Source organism: Zingiber officinale, chromosome 6A (assembly GCF_018446385.1).
Source record: "Zingiber officinale cultivar Zhangliang chromosome 6A, Zo_v1.1, whole genome shotgun sequence".
In the NCBI taxonomy this organism is placed as follows: domain Eukaryota; kingdom Viridiplantae; phylum Streptophyta; class Magnoliopsida; order Zingiberales; family Zingiberaceae; genus Zingiber; species Zingiber officinale.
Genome location: NC_055997.1, coordinates 13,485,683 through 13,504,312, shown reverse-complemented (window position 1 = coordinate 13,504,312; position 18,630 = coordinate 13,485,683). Strand labels below are relative to the sequence as shown.

Here is an 18,630-nt window from a genome sequence, read left to right as displayed (position 1 = left end):
AAGTGTTTGTCTAAATTATTTCAAAAGATCAAGAAAGGTTTGTTTGCTTTTTCAGGGTAACTCACCCCTCTTGTCGGTCGATCGAGAACCTTCAAGATCTAGATGTCTTTTGTGCTCTCGCAGAAGACCCCAGAATCGATTGACCAGTCAATTTTGTTTTCCTCTCAATCTCACGAGAAAATCAGTTCCAATCGATTAACTGATCGATTAGAGTAGCTCAATTGATCAACTAATCGATTGGGAAGTCTTCTGTGCTCACGCGATTTCCTTTTAATCAATCACTTGATAGATTGGGCTCCTCGCATCAAAAAACACTGCCCAATCGATCCATTGATCGATTGGGCTCTAGTTCAATCAATCACCAGATCGATTGACCAACCCAAACTTGCTCAACTCAAGTCTAGGGTTCAGCACGTCCAACATTCGATCAATCATGATCTGTTGGGACTCCTCATTGCCTAGCATTCAGTCAACCTTGATATGTTGGAACTTTATTACCAAATGTCCGGTCAATCCTTTAACCCACTTGGAATTTCCTCCTCGTGCCAAGTGTCTGATCAACCTTGACCCACTTGGACTTATCATCTTTTGCCAAATGTCCGGTCCTCCATGATCCACTCAGACTTATAAACACTAAATGTCTGGTCAGTATTGATCCACTTGGATTTCCACATATCTGACTTTACTCACTAGAGCTTTTCATCATCTAGCTTTACTCACCAAGATTGCCCTCTACCTAGCTTCATTTACTAGGACTTTTCACTTAGCTTCACTGACTAGGATTTTTCTCTGCCTAGCTTCACTTGCTAGGACTTTTCATCTTCACTCACTCATATTTTTCTCATTTAATTTTTAATAAATTTTTAAATTTATAATTTATATTTATTAAGATCGTTTAGGTTTGATAAAAATTTAAATTAACTCATGAGTTATAAATATATTTGTTAAATAAAATTCGAATTCGGTGAGCTAAACTTAAATATTGATGAATTCTATTTTACTCAACCCGATTGCAATCCTAGATAATAGTTAAAACTATTGAATAATTTTATTTATTATTATTATTATTATTAAATAATATTAATATGGAGATCACCGGGGCCACAGCATCCCCACCCACCTCTATAAAAGACAACCTCACAAATTTACAACATATTTTTTAAAGGAAAAAAAGTCTTCGCGGCTAAGCTTCCTCCCTTGCCGCTTACACGCGTACTCGCCGCATGAAACCCATCTGCGGACACAAAATTATACATCTCCTTCTTCGTCATTGTGTATATATATATAGATATCTGGCAAGAGGTAGAGGGAGGTGTAGTCAGTTCATCATCGCGCACGCTGCTTCTACATCTGGATGGGGAAGGAAAAGGAGGATTCGGGGATCGAGAAGCTTCCGGAGGGCTGCATCGCCCACGCCATCGCCCACACGTCGCCCCTCGACGCCTGCCGCTCCTCCGCCGTCTCCACCACCTTCCGCGCCGCCGCCGATTCCGACCTTGTCTGGCACCGGTTCCTCCCCGCCGACACCCTCTCCATCCTCTCGAGCGCCCTCCGTCCCTTCGAGTACTCCTCCAAGCGCGACCTCTTCTTCCGACTCTGCGACTCGATCCTCATCGACGGCGGCAAGATGGTACCGATCCGATCGTATCCGTTCCCCTTTTTTTTTCTCTCTCTCTCTCTTCCTCAGTTTCTCCTCTTCCGATCGATTCGATTCTTTTTCATTTGTTTATAATCCTCTTCCCCTTCATCCTTGGGTTATCTCGGCTGGTAAAGGCGTGGAAGTTTGCCACTGAGAACATGGGTTCGAGTCCGCAGGGCAATCGGGGATTTATTCCCTATCCCTGTGCAAAAAGTCTCAGCCCACTGCGTACTTGCCACCGAGCTACCGTGATTTACCTCCCTCGTGATGACCCTGGGCAGGGTGCGGCGGGGGCCCTGAGGGCGAGGGTTTCGCCTTTTGCCATTGATCGTTGCATCTAGAAGGTTCGGTTCCTCAATCAAACCGCAATAAACTACGATCTGGAATCTGGATTGATGATGTGTTTTTTTGTTAAAAAAAAAAAAAAAAAAAAAAGGATTAAAAAAAATTGAAAATTATGTGACGATGATGCGTTTTTCATTAGTCGTTTTTAATTGCGATCGATGTTGATTTTTCTGGTGGTTTTGGCGGAGACATCAGATGGATGATTGATTGACGACCGGTGCGCGTTGCGTTTGGTTTTGTTGCAGAGTATGTGGCTGGAGAGATCGACCGGTGCCAAGTGCTACATGATCTCTGCCCGGGAACTCTCGATCGTGTGGGGCGACACGCCTCAATACTGGCAGTGGATCTCTTTGCCCGACTCCAGGTAATGCAAGCCAATCTCTATTTATCTATTTGTGGCAAATTTCAACCCATTTTCTTCTTCATACCCATCTTTCCTCTCCGAGTTGTGTTCAATATCTTAAATTCGTTTGAAGAGAAACAGAGTGTGGTTAAAAACAGAGTTTAGAATTTTTTTTTTTTTTAAAAAAAATTAGGATTTGGGTGTCAGCTCTTAGGAGGAATTTGGATTCAAATTCAAGGATATTTTATATATTAATCTTATTATTTTCTTTTTATTTATTTTTAATTGGATTTATTCTAAATTGAGCGTGAATTTGTGATAACAAAACTAGCATAATATCAATTTAATACACTACGCGATATCTTTCTTAATGGTAATTAATCAATATTACAAAATTAAAATATTTTTAATTAAATAGGTTATATGCCGATATTTTCATTAATTATTACATGGTGACCACGAAATCGATATGCACTTTAATAATTAAATTAGATGGGACTTAGACGACTGGGCAAGCAACAGCGACTCCCATAATCCCATTCCATGGTTCTTCTTCTTCACAATTCTTATGTTGTCTCATTCGCCTGGTGGCTGGCGTTGTCAGATTCTCAGAGGTGGCCGAGCTGATGAACGTATGCTGGATGGAGATTCGTGGCTGCATCCAAAGCAAGATGCTGACCCCCCAAACAACCTACGCTGCATATCTCATCTTCAAGCTTGCCGACTGGTCCCGCGGCCTCGATATACCCCCTCAAGAAGCCTCTGTCACGGTCGGCCTCCGCTCATCCACCACCCTCGTCCGCTTGCAGCCTCGCAGAGACACCGTGCGGGCGCGGAGAAATCGAATTCGATTCGGACTCTTGATGCCAGTGGAGGCTCCAGCTGTGCACACTTTGAATAATGGTGACGAGGCAGAGGAGGTGGGTGAGAGAGATCCTCCGCCGCCGACACCGCCATTGGCGAGGGATAATGGGTGGATGGAAGTGGCACTAGGGGAGTTTTACAACGAGAAGGGGGAAGATGGGGAAGTCGTCATAAGCTTCACGGAGATCAAGGGTGGACATTGGAAGAAGGGTCTCATCGTCCAGGGAATTGAGATCAGGCCCAAGCACAGGAAGTAGCAGTAGTTATGCTTAGCTATGTTTCAAAGAGATTGTAAACAATACCTTTGTTTGTGGATACCTCTTTCTTAAGTCAGGTGAACATGAAAAGGGGAAAAGATACTGATAAATATTTCATTAAATTTGAGGGTTGAGGGTTGATGTTGCATGTTCTTGATTGATAACTCAGACCCAGAATTTCTTAGAGGCTCCATGTTATATTTGAGCATGTTACGTTTCATTACGACCCCACATGTCATCTGAGTTTGTATGTGGTGGGATGCTTGTTACACGAGGTCACAGAGTCGAAACTCAGGATAGTCGGGGTGTAAATCTCCGGTCCTTGTATAATTCACTCCACCTGTCACATGCTCGCTCAGGATGTTGTGAGTTACCTCTCTCGTGATGGCCTTGGATCGGATGCGACGAAGACGCTGGGACGAACGATTTCACCTTTTGTCACAAGTTACGTTTCATCACTCTATTAATTGACATTCTTAATTTATCAGTCAAGAGAAATCTGATTCGAATATTTTGGGGGCGTCACACAATTACTTTCCCCACTGTGAAACATCCCAATAAGAAAGTGGAAGAAAATGATGCCACTACTAGAGCTAAATTGGCCCATATTGCTAGAAACATAAACGTTGGATATAAGAATGGGAAAGAGGTGGAGAGGATAGATAGTTTAAGAATTTTCCATAAAGGATAGAGGCTCATAAAGGAGCGTTTGGTTCGTATTTTCTATATTATTTTTTATTTTCATTTTTTGAGAAATTGAAAAATATATTTGGTTTGTATTTTTCACATTCGTTTTCTTTAAACAGAAAGAACGTTTTCTAAGAAAACAGAAAATACGAAAAATCATTTTTCAAAAAATGAGAAAATGTGATTTTCTGAAAATAAAAAAGAAAATACAAACAAATCAAACATCCCCTAAATATTATTGTTTTAAGAGTTTTAAAATTTTATTGTTGGTTTATATTATATTATATGAATTGATATCATAAATATATGTATGAGGAGATTTTCTTTTATGTGTGATGTATAGGGGTATACATCTAGGATCTGAATTGTACTAAATTAAGTTGACTCGTGTGTAAATATGATATGCATGCATCAAATGTCTGATCGATAAAGGTGATGTTTTGCCATCCGAATCCGTTTTGTGAATAGTTTATGTGTGTAACGGTTTAATGGTCATTAATCAACCATTAATTGTTGCTCTTTTTGAAGCTCCTTTATAAGGAGGCTATGACCAAAGAAGAAGGCAACCCACTATAGAAGCAATAACAAAGAAATTCTTCCACCTTCGACTTCAAAATTTCTCCACCGTGCATTTCGCTCGGTAAAATTTTCATGATAGTAGTAGGATACATATTTCGTTCGTCATGAACAACCAGTATTTGGTTGTCGACGTTGTGCTCTCATTATATCTTGGAAAATACACGTCCATCATAATTTCAAAGTATTGTTGGAGGAAGACGAATTTGTTATAAGGAAATTGCATCAAACGCATACCTCAGGCAACTCGACCTCAGCTCGACGTCTCGGTTGTCTTGGTTGTCTTGACATCTTGGTTATCTCAAACATCTCTGTTGGATCGGGTGTGTTGGTGCAATCAACTTTCAGAGTTTTGATATTTGACGATGTACTTAATTCTGGTTAGTTTGACCAAGAGTTGATCCAAACAGGACTTGATGTTTGGAAGAGAGAAGTTAGTCAGGACTAGATGACTAGCAAGAAAAAGTTCTAACTAAAGGTTAGACAAAAGGAAGTTCTGGTGAGTGAAGCTAGACAATGAAAGCTCTAGTAAGTGAAGCTAACCCTAGTGGGTGAAAGTAGGTGGTGGAAGTTCGAGTGAGTGAAGCAGACAGTGGAAGTCTTAGTAAGTGAAGCTAGGTGGTTAAAGTCTTAGTAGTAAAGCTATGCAGTGGAAAACCCTAAAGGGAGGTAACCTTAGGTAATGGAAAGTCTTGGAGGAGTGAACTCTAAGCATGAAGCCTAGTAGGTCGGGTAGACTTATAGGAGTACAACTTGATATTAAGGGATTGACCCTTAAGTGCTAGACCTAGAGGATGAACCTCTAAGAAAAAGGTAAGCCTAATAGGTCAAGTAAACATATAGAAGTGTAACTTGATTCTAAGAGATTGACTCTTAGGTGATAGATTTAGAGGAGGGACCTCCAAATAAAAGGTAAGCCTAGTAGGTCAGGTAGACTTACAAATATATGTTAGGTTGCTTGTTTGTATTTATATGGTTGTTTTGCAGGAACCTGGAGCTGAAAGAAAAATGGAGCGGACAAATGCAAATGGATGAACCAGACTTGACTTGGGTTGAACCGAACCCAAACTGGTTTGGTAGACCGAACTAGTGGTTTGGTAGACCGAACTAGTGGTTTGGTAGACCGACTGAGTTCGGTCCAAATTACTAAGTTATGAAATGTTGACATGGAATATGATGTGACAAAAGATCTAATTCAGCTTTATAATTTGGATAAGGATAAGGATAAGCCAAATGATGTGGATAGAGATAAAGCTTCATCCAAATAAAGTTTCATCCAGATAAGAGTTGATCTAGATAAGGATATGATCCAACTTTATAAAAGGAGATGATGACTTTACGTTCAAAGCATCCATTCTTTATACTACTACTGTCTCTGCGCTCAGAAAGCTATGCCGTGAAGATCTACGGCCGGGGAGGCTCCAGGAGAAGTGCCCAACGCTCAGGACTTTCATATCGGTCGTCATCCTTTTTGTTTAGTTTATTTTACATATGTGCAAGGTCTTTATATTATTTGTGATTGTAAAACAAACTATATAACGGTTTCTCCACCTCCGTAAGATTCTAGAAAGGTCGGGTAGACTTATAGGAGTACAACTTGATATTAAGGGATTGACCCTTAGGTGCTAGACCTGGAGGATGGACCTCTAAGAAAAAGGTAAGCCTAATAGGTTAAGTAGACATATAGCAGTGTAACTTGATTCTAAGAGATTGACTCTTAGGTGGTAGATTTGGAGGAGGGACCTCCAAATAAAAGGTAAGCCTAGTAGGTCAGGTAGACTTACAAATATATGTTAGGTTGCTTGTTTGTATTTATATGGTTGTTTTGCAGGAACCTGGAGTTGACAGAAAAATGGAGCGGACAAATGCAAATGGATGAACCAGACTTGACTTGGGTTGAACCGAACCTAAACTGGTTCAGTAGACAGAACTAGTGGTTTGGAGACCGAACTAGTGGTTTGGTAGACCGACTGGGTTCGGTCCAAATTACTAAGTTATGAAATGTTGACATGGAATATGATGTGACAAAAGATCTAATTTAGCTTTATGATTTGGATAAGGATAAAGATAAGCCAAATGATGTGGATAGAGGTAAAGCTTCATCCAAATAAAGTTTCATCCAGATAAGAGTTGATCCAGATAAGGATATGATCCAACTTTATAAAAGGAGTTGATGACTTTACGTTCAAAGCATCCATTCTTTATACTACTATCGTCTCTGCGCTCGGAAAGCTATGCCATGAAGATCTGTGACCGGGGAGGCTCCAGGAGAAGTGCCCAACGCTAAGGACTTTCATATCGGTCGTCATCCTTTTTGTTTAGTTTATTTTACTTATGTGCTAGGTCTTTATATTATTTGTGATTATAAAACAAACTATATAGTGGTTTCTCCACCTCCGTAAGATTTCTAGAAAGGAGAAAAACTAGTGGACGGATGCCTCCCATGATTAGGCCTTGGATGTACTAACCCTGGGAGGTTGGCAAATAAGTAAACTGCTGGTGTTCTTTTTTGTATTTTTATTGTTATATTTCCATTGCTATTAACTAACTCTGATAGAACGAACGAAATAATAAGCGCATGCGAAAAGACGGATCGATATTCACCCCCCCCCCTCCCTCTATTGATGCCACTGATTCTACAATTAGTATCAGAGCCCGGACTACTAGAAGGACTAACCGCTCGACTGTGCACAAGAGACATGGTCCAATCAAGCCATGTGGATGAAATATTGACTTCTAACGAAGGAAGCGTGGGCTCCCATGTCGGGATCAAGACGACCAGACATCAGACAGAGAAGTCCTAATTACAACTAGGCAAGAAAGTCATAGTAGGCCGGTCAGTTGGACCAAGGGGTAGGAAAGTCCTGGTGGGTCAAAGATTAGATGACATCAAGTAGATAGGCTTGAAGGGGGGGGGGTTTGTAATGATTGCAAAAAAAAAAAAAGTCTCACATTGAAAACACATAAAAAGGATCATGAACTTATTAGGAAAATATATCTCCATTGGTATGGGACCTATTGGGTAGAGCCCAAAAATAAAATCATAAGGACTTAAGTCCAAAGTGGACAATATCATATCATTGTGGGGATATCTTATTTCTTTGGTCCTAACAGGGTGGAATAACTAGAAGGAGGTGAATAGATGATCTACAATTTAAAGTTACGATTTCTCTTGCTGACGAACTTAGCAAGGACACACTAATTATATAAATAAAATAAAAACATAAAGAAATGAGGGACTCAGAAGTTTACTTGGTTTATAATCGGGGAAGTTGTTAATTCAAGACAATAATAGTGCACTAACGAACTCCTTCTTCAACAAAGGTTGGAGGCATCCCTTAGAGCAATTGAAAGCTTATAAAGAAATACAAAACTTAAGAGCATATGTGTGTTTTACAACTAGCTCTAGGGTGTTATTTATGTTGGTGCGGGAAGCATCCAACGATCGAACCTAAGTTTTGATAATGGCAAAGGATTCAAAGTTAAGGTGCTTTGTTATCTGACAGCTTTTGCTGAGTGTTTCAGGAAAGTCCTAACTGCGGTTAGGCAAGATAAAACCCTAGGGGGTGGTAACCCTAGGTCATAGGGGATGGTAACCCTATGCGGAAAGTCTTGGCAGGTCGATGGCTTCAGGCAAAAGTCCTAGGGGGTGGTAACCCTAGGTGGAAAGCCCTGGTGTCGCGAACCAGGTGAAAGTCTGAACTGGCCGGTGAAGCGAATGTTCAGCAGAAAGTCCGGAAGCATCGAGTGCCGAGCAAAAGTCCAGTCGATCTGGAGGATCGTACTGGCAACAGGTAAATCTCCTGAGTGGAGTAGGTGAGGACGCGTTCCCCGTAGAGAGAACAATAGGCGTCGGGTCGACCTAGGGTTTCCGGTAGGAAACCTGAAGTCAGACTCAGACAGTCAAGAGACTGTTAAATATTTCAATAGTTATATCATTGTTTTGTGCTAACTTTGTGCTGCAGGGTATTTTTGGGATTAACATATCTTACAGGGACCAAAGTACAAAAAATGACCTCGAATGAACAGTGCCGAGGCGCCTCCATGGAGCTTGGAGGCGCCTCGGGTGCGAGTCGAAGCCAGCTGTCCAGAATGGAGTTGCTTGGACCGGAGGTTGAAGGCGCCCTGGATAGGCTGAAGGCGCCTTGAACCAGATAGAGTTCGACCAGGTCTGTGCTGATCCACGCGGGTGACTCGGCTCGTTCAAGGCGCCTTGGTGAACAGTATAAGGCGCCTTGAACCCCCTTTATAAGGGGTCTCGACCAACAGCTTCAAAACACAACTTTCAAGTGATCTTACTGCTACAAGCTGCTCACGAGACGATTCTAAAGTGCTGTTGCGAGACATCGACGACCCGGAGCTCTGAATCTTCAAATTACGATATTGTCGTCGGTATAACTGTATTCTTTTTAATACTTAACTGTAATACTTGTACTCTTGTCGAGCTTATAGTTGTTGCCCACGGAAAGCGATCAAGGATCGCGGGCCTTCGAGTAGGAGTCGTCACAGGCTCCGAACGAAGTAAAAATCCCTTGTCTCTCTGTGTCATTTTATTCCGCTGCATTAACTCTTACGTTTTAAGCGATTATAGCCACGAGCGCTATTCCCCTCTAGCGCGTCTCGATCCAACAATTGGTATCAGAGCGGGGTCGTTTTGAATTGGTGCAACCACCTTTCAAAACAAATTTTTCGCAGTTTTTTCCGTTTTCGGAGTCGAATTAGAATTTAGCCTTATAGCTATATTCTAATTTTTGTTTCCCTCGAATCGACTTTTGCTCGAAGTAGGTGCAACACCACTCGAGTTCGTTTTTATTATTCTTTATTCCAGCATTACTAATCCAAGACTTAGTCTTGGAACATATTCTGTTGTTTTCTTTTGCTACATATTATAAATGGCCCAACAAGAGGGTTTCAGCACTGTACGTCCCCCGCTATTCTCCGGAGAGGATTTTGGCTACTGGAAGGGAAGAATGGAAACGTATCTAAAGATACAATTCGAAACGTGGATGATCATAAAGACGGGACTGAAACTGCCAATCGATGACGATGGCAAAACTACACCCTGCGAGAAGTGGGACGCTTCTCTAATAAAAAAGGTGGAAGCCGACGCCAAAGCTACCTGCACCCTCCAGTGTGGTCTTACCAAGGAAGAACTCAACAGAGTTGGCCCGTTCTCCTCTGCAAAGGAGCTCTGGGAAAAGCTCATCGAACTCCATGAAGGCACTGACGACACCAAGGTAAGTAAAAGAGATCTTTTGCTTAATAAATTATATAATCTAAAAATGCAGGAAGGCGAAACGGCGAGTTCTCTTCACGCGAGAATACAAGACATCCTTAACTCTCTTCACGGAATTGGCCAAAAGATAGAAAATCGAGACGTAATAAGGTATGCCCTAAACTCGTTTCCAAGGAATACATTGTGGGCATCAATGGTAGATGCCTACAAAGTTTCCAAGGATTTATCTTCTTTAAAACTAAATGAACTTTTTAGTGAATTTGAACTTTATGAGCAGACTAATGCACAGCCAACCGAGAAAGGTATTGCGTTGGTTGCAGGTACAAGCCGAACCCGGGAACCGAGACCACGACGGAGAACCGAACCAGCATCAGAAGCTGAACTAGATTCTGACGATGAAGAAGGTGACATTACAACCGAGCTGGTAAACCTCGTGAAGAAGCTCTACAAGACGAAAGGATTCGACAAAAGAGATCTAAAGAAGGCAGTAAAATCAAAGGAAGGCCCACAAAATACAAAGATGAAGTTTGAAGTTACATGCTACGGGTGTAACCAAAAAGGGCACATCAAATCCAACTGCCATAACCTGAAGGAGGTCAAAAAGCAAAGAAGGAAAAAGGTCCTTAAGGCAACATGGGACGAATCTTCATCGGAGGACGACGACGACGAGCTCGAACAAACGAGTCTACTCGCATTAATGGCCCGGGACCAAGTCGTTGAATATGGATGCGAGAGCGAGTCTGAGGCAGAGTCCGAGCAAAGCCATGGATCCGTATCCGTTTCCGAAGGACCAGACCCCGCTGTAAGTATCTCCCGGTTGAACATTTTAGTTAGCTATTTATTGCGCAAATTAGCTAAGTCAAACCTGAAAGTTAAGTCACTACTAAAGGAAGTAAGTGTCCTTAAAGAAGTGGCTGACACCAAACCCTCACCTGACCAGAGTGGCAGAGTCAGACTGAATTTCCAACTCAAGTTCAAAAACTTGAGGAAGAAAATTCAACTCTAACAAATCAGGTTAAAGATTTAGAAAATACCTTAGAACGGTTTACTTTGGGCTCCAAGAATTTGGACTTGATTCTTGGGACACAAAGAGCTGTCTACAACAGAACTGGGCTGGGATACAAAAGTAAATATAGATCTTATTTATCATTAATAAACAAACAAAGTATTAAATCAGTCCAAGCATGGGTCTCCAAGTCTAACTTGGTTAATCAAGTTGGACTTGGCCAATACTGGGTTCCGAAGGATCAAATATACTACCTCGATAGACCATATCGAGGCCATGATCCAGGGAGAGCAAAAAGAAAAACAATCCTAAAAATTTAAAATTCTAAATTCAAAATTAAAATTAAAATTCAAAATTCGAAATTGAAATTAAAATTAAATTCAAAATTCAAAATTAAATTATAAATTCAAAATTAAAATTAAAATTCGAAATTGAAATTAAAATTAACTTCAAAATTTAAAATTAAATTCAAGACTTGAAATTAAAACTCAAAAAAAAAAGATGGAGGATCCAGACTCGCTGGCACCCCCAACTAAACTACCCGGTAGGGTAACTGAACATAATCTACCCGAAGTGGATAAAACAAGAGTAGATTACTCGGCAGGGTAATTAAGGTTAGATTAAAAGGCAAGGATTAACTTGACCCACAGTACTAGTGAAATTTTTGGATGATAGTACGTTAGGGAAACTTGGGCATCGCATGTCTAGGAAGATATGGCTTCGACCTGGTGCATTTGGCCAAGTGGAACTGACCGAAGCTACCCTTAAATGGATCCTAACTAGTTAGACCAAGGTTTAGTACTAAGCTCAATGGGTAGGACTATTTGGAAAACCTCGAAGGCATGGTTACTTTAATGAGTTCCTTGTGACTCACCATAACCCAGAAGTTTATCCAAAGAATACTTACTTGTTGAACCCAAAGCTAAACCTGAATCTAACACAAAGTTAAACCAACCCCTTAAACTGAACCACAATTCATCTCACCACAATTATAGGATTACCTGATTGAAAATTTAGATCGGGTGAGATGACTAAGAAATTAAAACTAAAATTAACTTAAATCAAGTTAATTCAAAATTCATTTCAAAAATCTTTTAAAACTTAATTTCAAAATCATTTCAAAATCTTTTAAAAATCAAAATTATTTAAAAATCATTTCAAAAATCTTTTAAAACTTAATTTCAAAATCATTTCAAAAATCTTTTGAAAATCAAAATTATTTAAAAATCATTTCAAAAATCTTTTAAAACTTAATTTCAAAATCATTTCAAAAATCTTTTGAAAATCAATTTCAAAAATCTTTTGAAAATCAATTTCAAAATTATTTAAAAATCATTTCAAAAATCTTTTGAAAATCAAAATTATTTAAAAATCATTTCAAAAATCTTTTAAAACTTAATTTCAAAATCATTTCAAAAATCTTTTGAAAATCAAAATTATTTAAAAATCATTTCAAAAATCTTTTAAAACTTAATTTCAAAATCATTTCAAAAATCTTTTGAAAATCAAAATTATTTTAAAAACTAAATTTCAAAATTATTTTAAAAACTTAAATTTCAAAATTATTTTAAAACCTAAATTTCAAAATTATTTTAAAAACTAAATTTCAAAATTATTTTTAAAACTAAATTTCAAAATTATTTTAAAAAACCTAAATTTCAAAATTATTTTAAAAAACTTAAATTTCAAAATTATTTTAAAAACTAAATTTCAAAATTATTTTAAAAACTAAATTTCAAAATTATTTTAAAAAACCTAAATTTCAAAATTATTTTAAAAAACTTAAATTTTAAAATTATTTTAAAAACTAAATTTCAAAATTATTTTAAAAACTAAATTTCAAAATTATTTTAAAAACTTAAATTTCAAAATTATTTTAAAAACTAAATTTCAAAATTATTTTAAAAACTAAATTTCAAAATTATTTTAAAAACTAAATTTCAAAATTATTTTCAAAACTAAATTTCGAAATTAAACTAAATTTCTAAACTAAATTTCAAAACTCTTTCAAAATTTATCTCTAACAAGTTTACTTCAATTTAACTATCGTGAAATCCATTAAAACAATTCAACCACTTCCTATGTAGGAATTGGATCAATGGATGTTGGTTAGTGGCTGCTCCAGACACATGACTGGAGATAAATTGAAGTTTACTAAACTCACGTACAAGAACTTAGGATCAGTTGCATTCGGTAACGAAGGTCAACTTAAGGTAATCGGAAGAGGTAATATCGAACTCAACTCCGATTTTATTATTCGAAAAGTCCTTTTAGTTGAAAATTTCAAGTTTAATTTACTAAGTATAAGCCAATTGTGTGATAGCGGATACTTAGTAACTTTTGACAAAACCAAGTGTTTAGTTAAAAACATTGAAAATCCTGAAATCTTACTTAAAGGACTTAGGATAAATAATATGTATTCAATTAATCTACCGACATCCTCAACAAAGTGTTTTCTAACACAAGAAGAGGAAACTGATTTGTGGCACAGAAGATTGTGTCACACTCACACTAGACTCATTTCAAAAATGAGTCATAATGGTCTAGTTAGAGGTTTGCCCAAATTAAAATTTATTGAAAACTCAATCTGTAATGTTTGTCAACAAGGAAAACAAACCAAGTCAACCCATAAGTCAACCAATCTAGAAAGAACTAACACTTTACTTGAGCTCCTTCACCTTGACCTATTTGATTCACATGGAGCCAAGTCACTAAACAAAAACCAGTATTGTTTAGTGATAATTGATGACTACTCTAAGTTCACATGGGTAAAATTTCTCAAAACAAAAGATGAAACCTATGAAATATTCAGTAATTTTTGCAAATTAGTAGAAAATGAAAAAGACACTAAAATTAAACGAATAAGAAGTGATCATGGGGGAGAATTTGAAAATCATAGGTTTACCCAACTTTTTAAAATAAATGGATATCAACATGAATTTTCATGTCCTAGAACCCCCCAACAAAATGGTCTAGTGGAACGTAAAAATAGAACACTACAAGAAGCCGCTAGAACCATGCTAAATGAATATAATTTAAATCACCAATTTTGGGCTGAAGCAATAAATACTGCAAATCATATTCAAAACAGAATCTTGATCAACAAATTTCACAAGAAAACTCCTTATGAACTATATTATCATAAAATTCCTAACTTAAATTATTTAAAAGTATTTGGATGTAAAGTTCACATTTTAAATACTAAAGATTATTTAAGAAAATTCACACCCAAATCTAACAAAGGAATATTTTTAGGATACTCCTCAAACAGTCGAGCCTATAGAGTCTACAATCAAAACACCCTAAAAGTTGAAGAAACAACTAATATAATATTTGATGAAGAAAATAATCTACCAAATATAAATGAGAATGTTGATGTTGATCCAAGAAATATAGAAGATGATGAAATTCAACCAAATCTTAATAAACCAGAGGAACCAGCCCCTGACCCACTTATAAGACCAACTAGCGCCAGTACCTCACACCCATCTGATCAAATCTGGGGTGATCCAAACCTAGGAGTCAGAACTAGATCCTCCTATAGAATCCACAGTCAGATTGCCCTAATTTCTAAAATCGAACCAAAAACAATAGAAGAAGCACTACCTGACCCGGACTGGAGCATAGCTATGCAGGAAGAGTTAGCCCAATTTGAGAGAAATCAAGTCTGGGAACTTGTATCTAAACCCTCAAATAAATCAATAATCGATACAAAATGGGTATTTAGAAACAAGCTAGATGATCAAGGCGAAATAATTAGAAATAAGGCTAGGCTTGTAGCTAAAGGATTTAGCCAAGTTGAAGGTTTGGACTATGATGAAGCCTATGCCCCAGTAGCTAGACTCGAATCCATTAGAATGTTGTTAGCCTATGCAGCAAACAAAGGATTTAAACTATACCAAATGGATGTCAAGTCAGCATTCTTAAATGGATTTATTAAGGAGGAAGTTTATGTAAGCCAACCCCCAGGATTTGAGGACTTAGGATATCCTAATCATGTATTTAAGTTAAAAAAGGCCTTGTACGGACTTAAACAAGCCCCTAGGGCATGGTATGAACGATTATCAAATCACTTAACATCCAAAGGTTTCAACCAAGGTCAAATAGATCCAACTCTATTTGTAAAAACTGTAGAAAAAGACATCTTCATAGCTCAAATCTATGTTGATGATATAATTTTTGGATCAAATAACTCTAAATTTTTAAAAGAATTTATTAGATTAATGGAAAATGAATTTGAAATGAGTATGGTTGGTGAACTTAATTTTTTCTTAGGCTTACAAATAAAACAAACTAAAGATGGAATATACATCTATCAAACTAAATATGCAAAGGAATTAATTAAAAAATTCTGCATGGAAAATTCAAAAATAATAAATACTCCAATGGCAACCAACATTAACATAGACTCTGACCCTGAAGGAAAACCAATAGATCCAAAGTACTATAGGAGTGCCATAGGAAGCTTGCTTTACCTAACTGTAAGCCGACCCGACATATTTATGGTTGGTATGTGTGCAAGATACCAATCTTGTGCAAAAGAGTCACATTTAACCTATGTTAAAAGAATACTTAGGTACATTAAAGGTACTCTAAATATAGGACTCTGGTACCCTAGAACTTGCACCTTTGACCTTCTTGGCTATTCTGACTCGGATTACGCCGGATGCAAGTTAGATAGAAAAAGCACAAGTGGTAGTTGTCAATTTCTAGGACAATGCCTAGTAAGTTGGTCAAGTAGAAAGCAACATTGTGTTGCTTTATCTACCACTGAAGCTGAATATATAGCCTTAGGTGAATGCACATCTCAATTGCTTTGGATGATGCACACTCTTAAAGACTATCAACTGAACTATCATAACACAAAAATCTCAATTGATAATATAAGTTCCATAAATTTAACAAAAAACCCAATTCACCACTCAAGGACTAAACATATAGAAGTAAAGCACCATTTTGTAAGGGATCATGTCGCTAAGGGTGATATTATACTCAACTATGTTGAGTCAAAATCAAATCTAGCTGACATCTTCACAAAACCCTTACCTGAACTTGAGTTCAGCTCACTTAGAAGACAAATAGGAATGTGTTGGGTAGAATAGACAATGTTTTTTAAATTGGTTATCATTTGCTTTTAAAATTTCTAGGAAAATACTTATTTCAAAACTCCAATTTCTTAGAATTTTCAAAAATTCTAGATTTAGCTTAGGTTTTCCCCTAGATATCATGTACCCCTAGATTAAAGCCAGAGCATCTCACAATCACCTAGGTATACCTTGCTTGTGTTTGACAAACTTAGAATGGCGTGAGGTGCATAGGGTACAGCCTGGACTCAGGAATGCTTATATTTGTGCATCAATATGAGTCTGGGCATTAAACACATCATAAATAATAATCAAGTCAAGTCTTCTAGCTCTAGCCAACTCTAGCTGGACCAAATGGACTTAATTTGACTAACCATGTGAAAGCTACTGCCCTCTAGGCAATCAGCAAGTAGCTAAAGGTTAGACAATTGGGAAAAGTATGTTTCAATTTTTTTAAGCATGATTGTACTTTAAGGTTCTAATCAAATTACTTTACCTGATTATTTTAAGGCTCTGATACTTAATCAAATTAAATTCAGTAATTTAATTTGACTCATGCTTGGACTAGAAAACAAACTACTGCCACTCCCTGTGTCCTAAAACTAAATATTTTTTTATCAAAGTTTCTTCAAAATGCATATTCAAAACTTAATTACAGTTTTTCAAAACTTGTCCATGTAATTGAGTATTCAAATATTTTCAAATCTAGTCAACTTTTTATAACGTTTTAAAGTTTTCAAGTGACCTCATATTTTATAACTTCTAAGCAAATCCCTTTATTGAAAATTCAAATACTCATATTTTCAAACTTAGTTAATTTTAAGACTATTTTAACTAGACTTAGTTAGATTGTACTCTACACTTAACTATTTGGCAAAATATTTTCTCAATACAAATCATTTCGAAGCTAAATATATAGCTAAGTATTTTCAAATTTGGCAATCTAAGAAGAAAATTTATTGTTATCCCTCTTTGAAAATTTTCCTTCAGAAAAATACAAATCTACTTTCAAACTAGTTTATTTTTGATATATGGCAAAGGGGGAGAGTAGGTAAATTAAAGTTAAAGGAAAATTCAAAGTATTTAATAAAGGAGGGCTTTTATTAAGGGGGAGTCTAATATTACCAAGTTAAAAGTTTCCATCTTAACTGTTATTGCATTTGAAGTTTATTTACTTAAGCATGGTTAACTTTATGCATATGTTGTTTTTCTTAACTTTGAATTACGTATTGCCATAATCAAAAAGGGGGAGATTGTTGGTGCGGGAAGCATCCGACGATCGAACCTAAGTTTTGATAATGGCAAAGGATTCAAAGTTAAGGTGCTTTGTTATCTGACAGCTTTTGCTGAGTGTTTCAGGAAAGTCCTAACTGCGGTTAGGCAAGGTAAAACCCTAGGGGGTGGTAACCCTAGGTCATAGGGGATGGTAACCCTATGCGGAAAGTCTTGGCAGGTCGATGGCTTCAGGCAAAAGTCCTAGGGGGTGGTAACCCTAGGTGGAAAGCCTTGATGTCGCGAACCAGGTGAAAGTCTGAACTGGCCGGTGAAGCGGATGTTCAGCAGAAAGTCCGGAAGCATCGAGTGCCGAGCAAAAGTCCAGTCGATCTGGAGGATCGTACTGGCAACAGGTAAATCTCCTGAGTGGAGTAGGTGAGGACGCGTTCCCCGTAGAGGGAACAGTAGGCGTCGGGTCGACCTAGGGTTTCCGGTAGGAAACCTGAAGTCAGACTCGGACAGTCAAGAGACTGTTAAATATTTCAATAGTTATATCATTGTTTTGTGCTAACTTTGTGCTGCAGGGTATTTTTGGGATTAACATATCTTGCAGGGACCAAAGTACAAAAAAAGACCTTGGATGAACAGTGCCGAGGCGCCTCCATGGAGCTTGGAGGCGCCTCGGGTGCGAGTCAGGAAAAGGCCAGCGCAGCAGACTGGCGCCTTGGACCGGAGGTTGAAGGCGCCCTGGATAGGCTGAAGGCGCCTTGAACCAGATAGAGTTCGACCAGGTCTGTGCTGATCCACGCGGGTGACTCGGCTCGTTCAAGGCGCCTTGGTGAACAGTATAAGGCGCCTTGAACCCCCTTTATAAGGGGTCTCGACCAGCAGCTTCAAAACACAACTTTCAAGTGATCTTACTGCTACAAGCTGCTCACGAGACGATTCCAAAGTGCTGTTGGGAGACATCGACGACCCGGAGCTCTGAATCTTCAAATTACGATATTGTCGTCGGTATAACTGTATTCTTTTTAATACTTAACTGTAATACTTGTACTCTTGTCGAGCTTATAGTTGTTGCCCACGGAAAGCGATCAAGGATCGCGGGCCTTCGAGTAGGAGTCGTCACAGGCTCCGAACGAAGTAAAAATCCCTTGTCTCTCTGTGTCATTTTATTCCGCTGCATTAACTCTTACGTTTTACGATTCCGATAATTGAACGATTATAGCCACGAGCGCTATTCACACCCCCCCCCTCTAGCGCGTCTCGATCCAACAATTTAAAACTCACTGGCCAAAGTGACCATTTTACTGACGTGGTAATTCGGGACATCTCAGTTGACTGGAGCGCCTCCAATCGGATGAAGTTTGCCAACGTT

General features: G+C 38.1%; 1 protein-coding gene across 1 annotated transcript; it reads left to right on the top strand.

The window, feature by feature from the left end:
- The first annotated feature begins 1,187 nt into the window (after window positions 1-1,187).
- Window positions 1,188-3,596, top strand: LOC121995868 (putative F-box protein PP2-B12). The gene is made up of 3 exons (XM_042549637.1): window positions 1,188-1,630; window positions 2,230-2,348; window positions 2,932-3,596. The coding sequence occupies exons 1-3, from the start codon at window positions 1,355-1,357 to the stop codon at window positions 3,446-3,448; spliced, it is 912 nt and encodes a 303-aa protein (XP_042405571.1). The 5' UTR covers window positions 1,188-1,354; the 3' UTR covers window positions 3,449-3,596.
- The last annotated feature ends 15,034 nt before the right edge of the window (window positions 3,597-18,630 follow it).

Coding starts and splice junctions, on each gene's coding strand:
- LOC121995868 (XM_042549637.1), top strand. CDS start 1,355: ATGGGGAAGGAAAAGGAGGATTCGGGGATCGAGAAGCTTCCGGAGGGC. Junction 1,631..2,229: donor TCATCGACGGCGGCAAGATG/GTACCGATCCGA, acceptor GTTTTGTTGCAG/AGTATGTGGCTGGAGAGATC. Junction 2,349..2,931: donor ATCTCTTTGCCCGACTCCAG/GTAATGCAAGCC, acceptor TGGCGTTGTCAG/ATTCTCAGAGGTGGCCGAGC.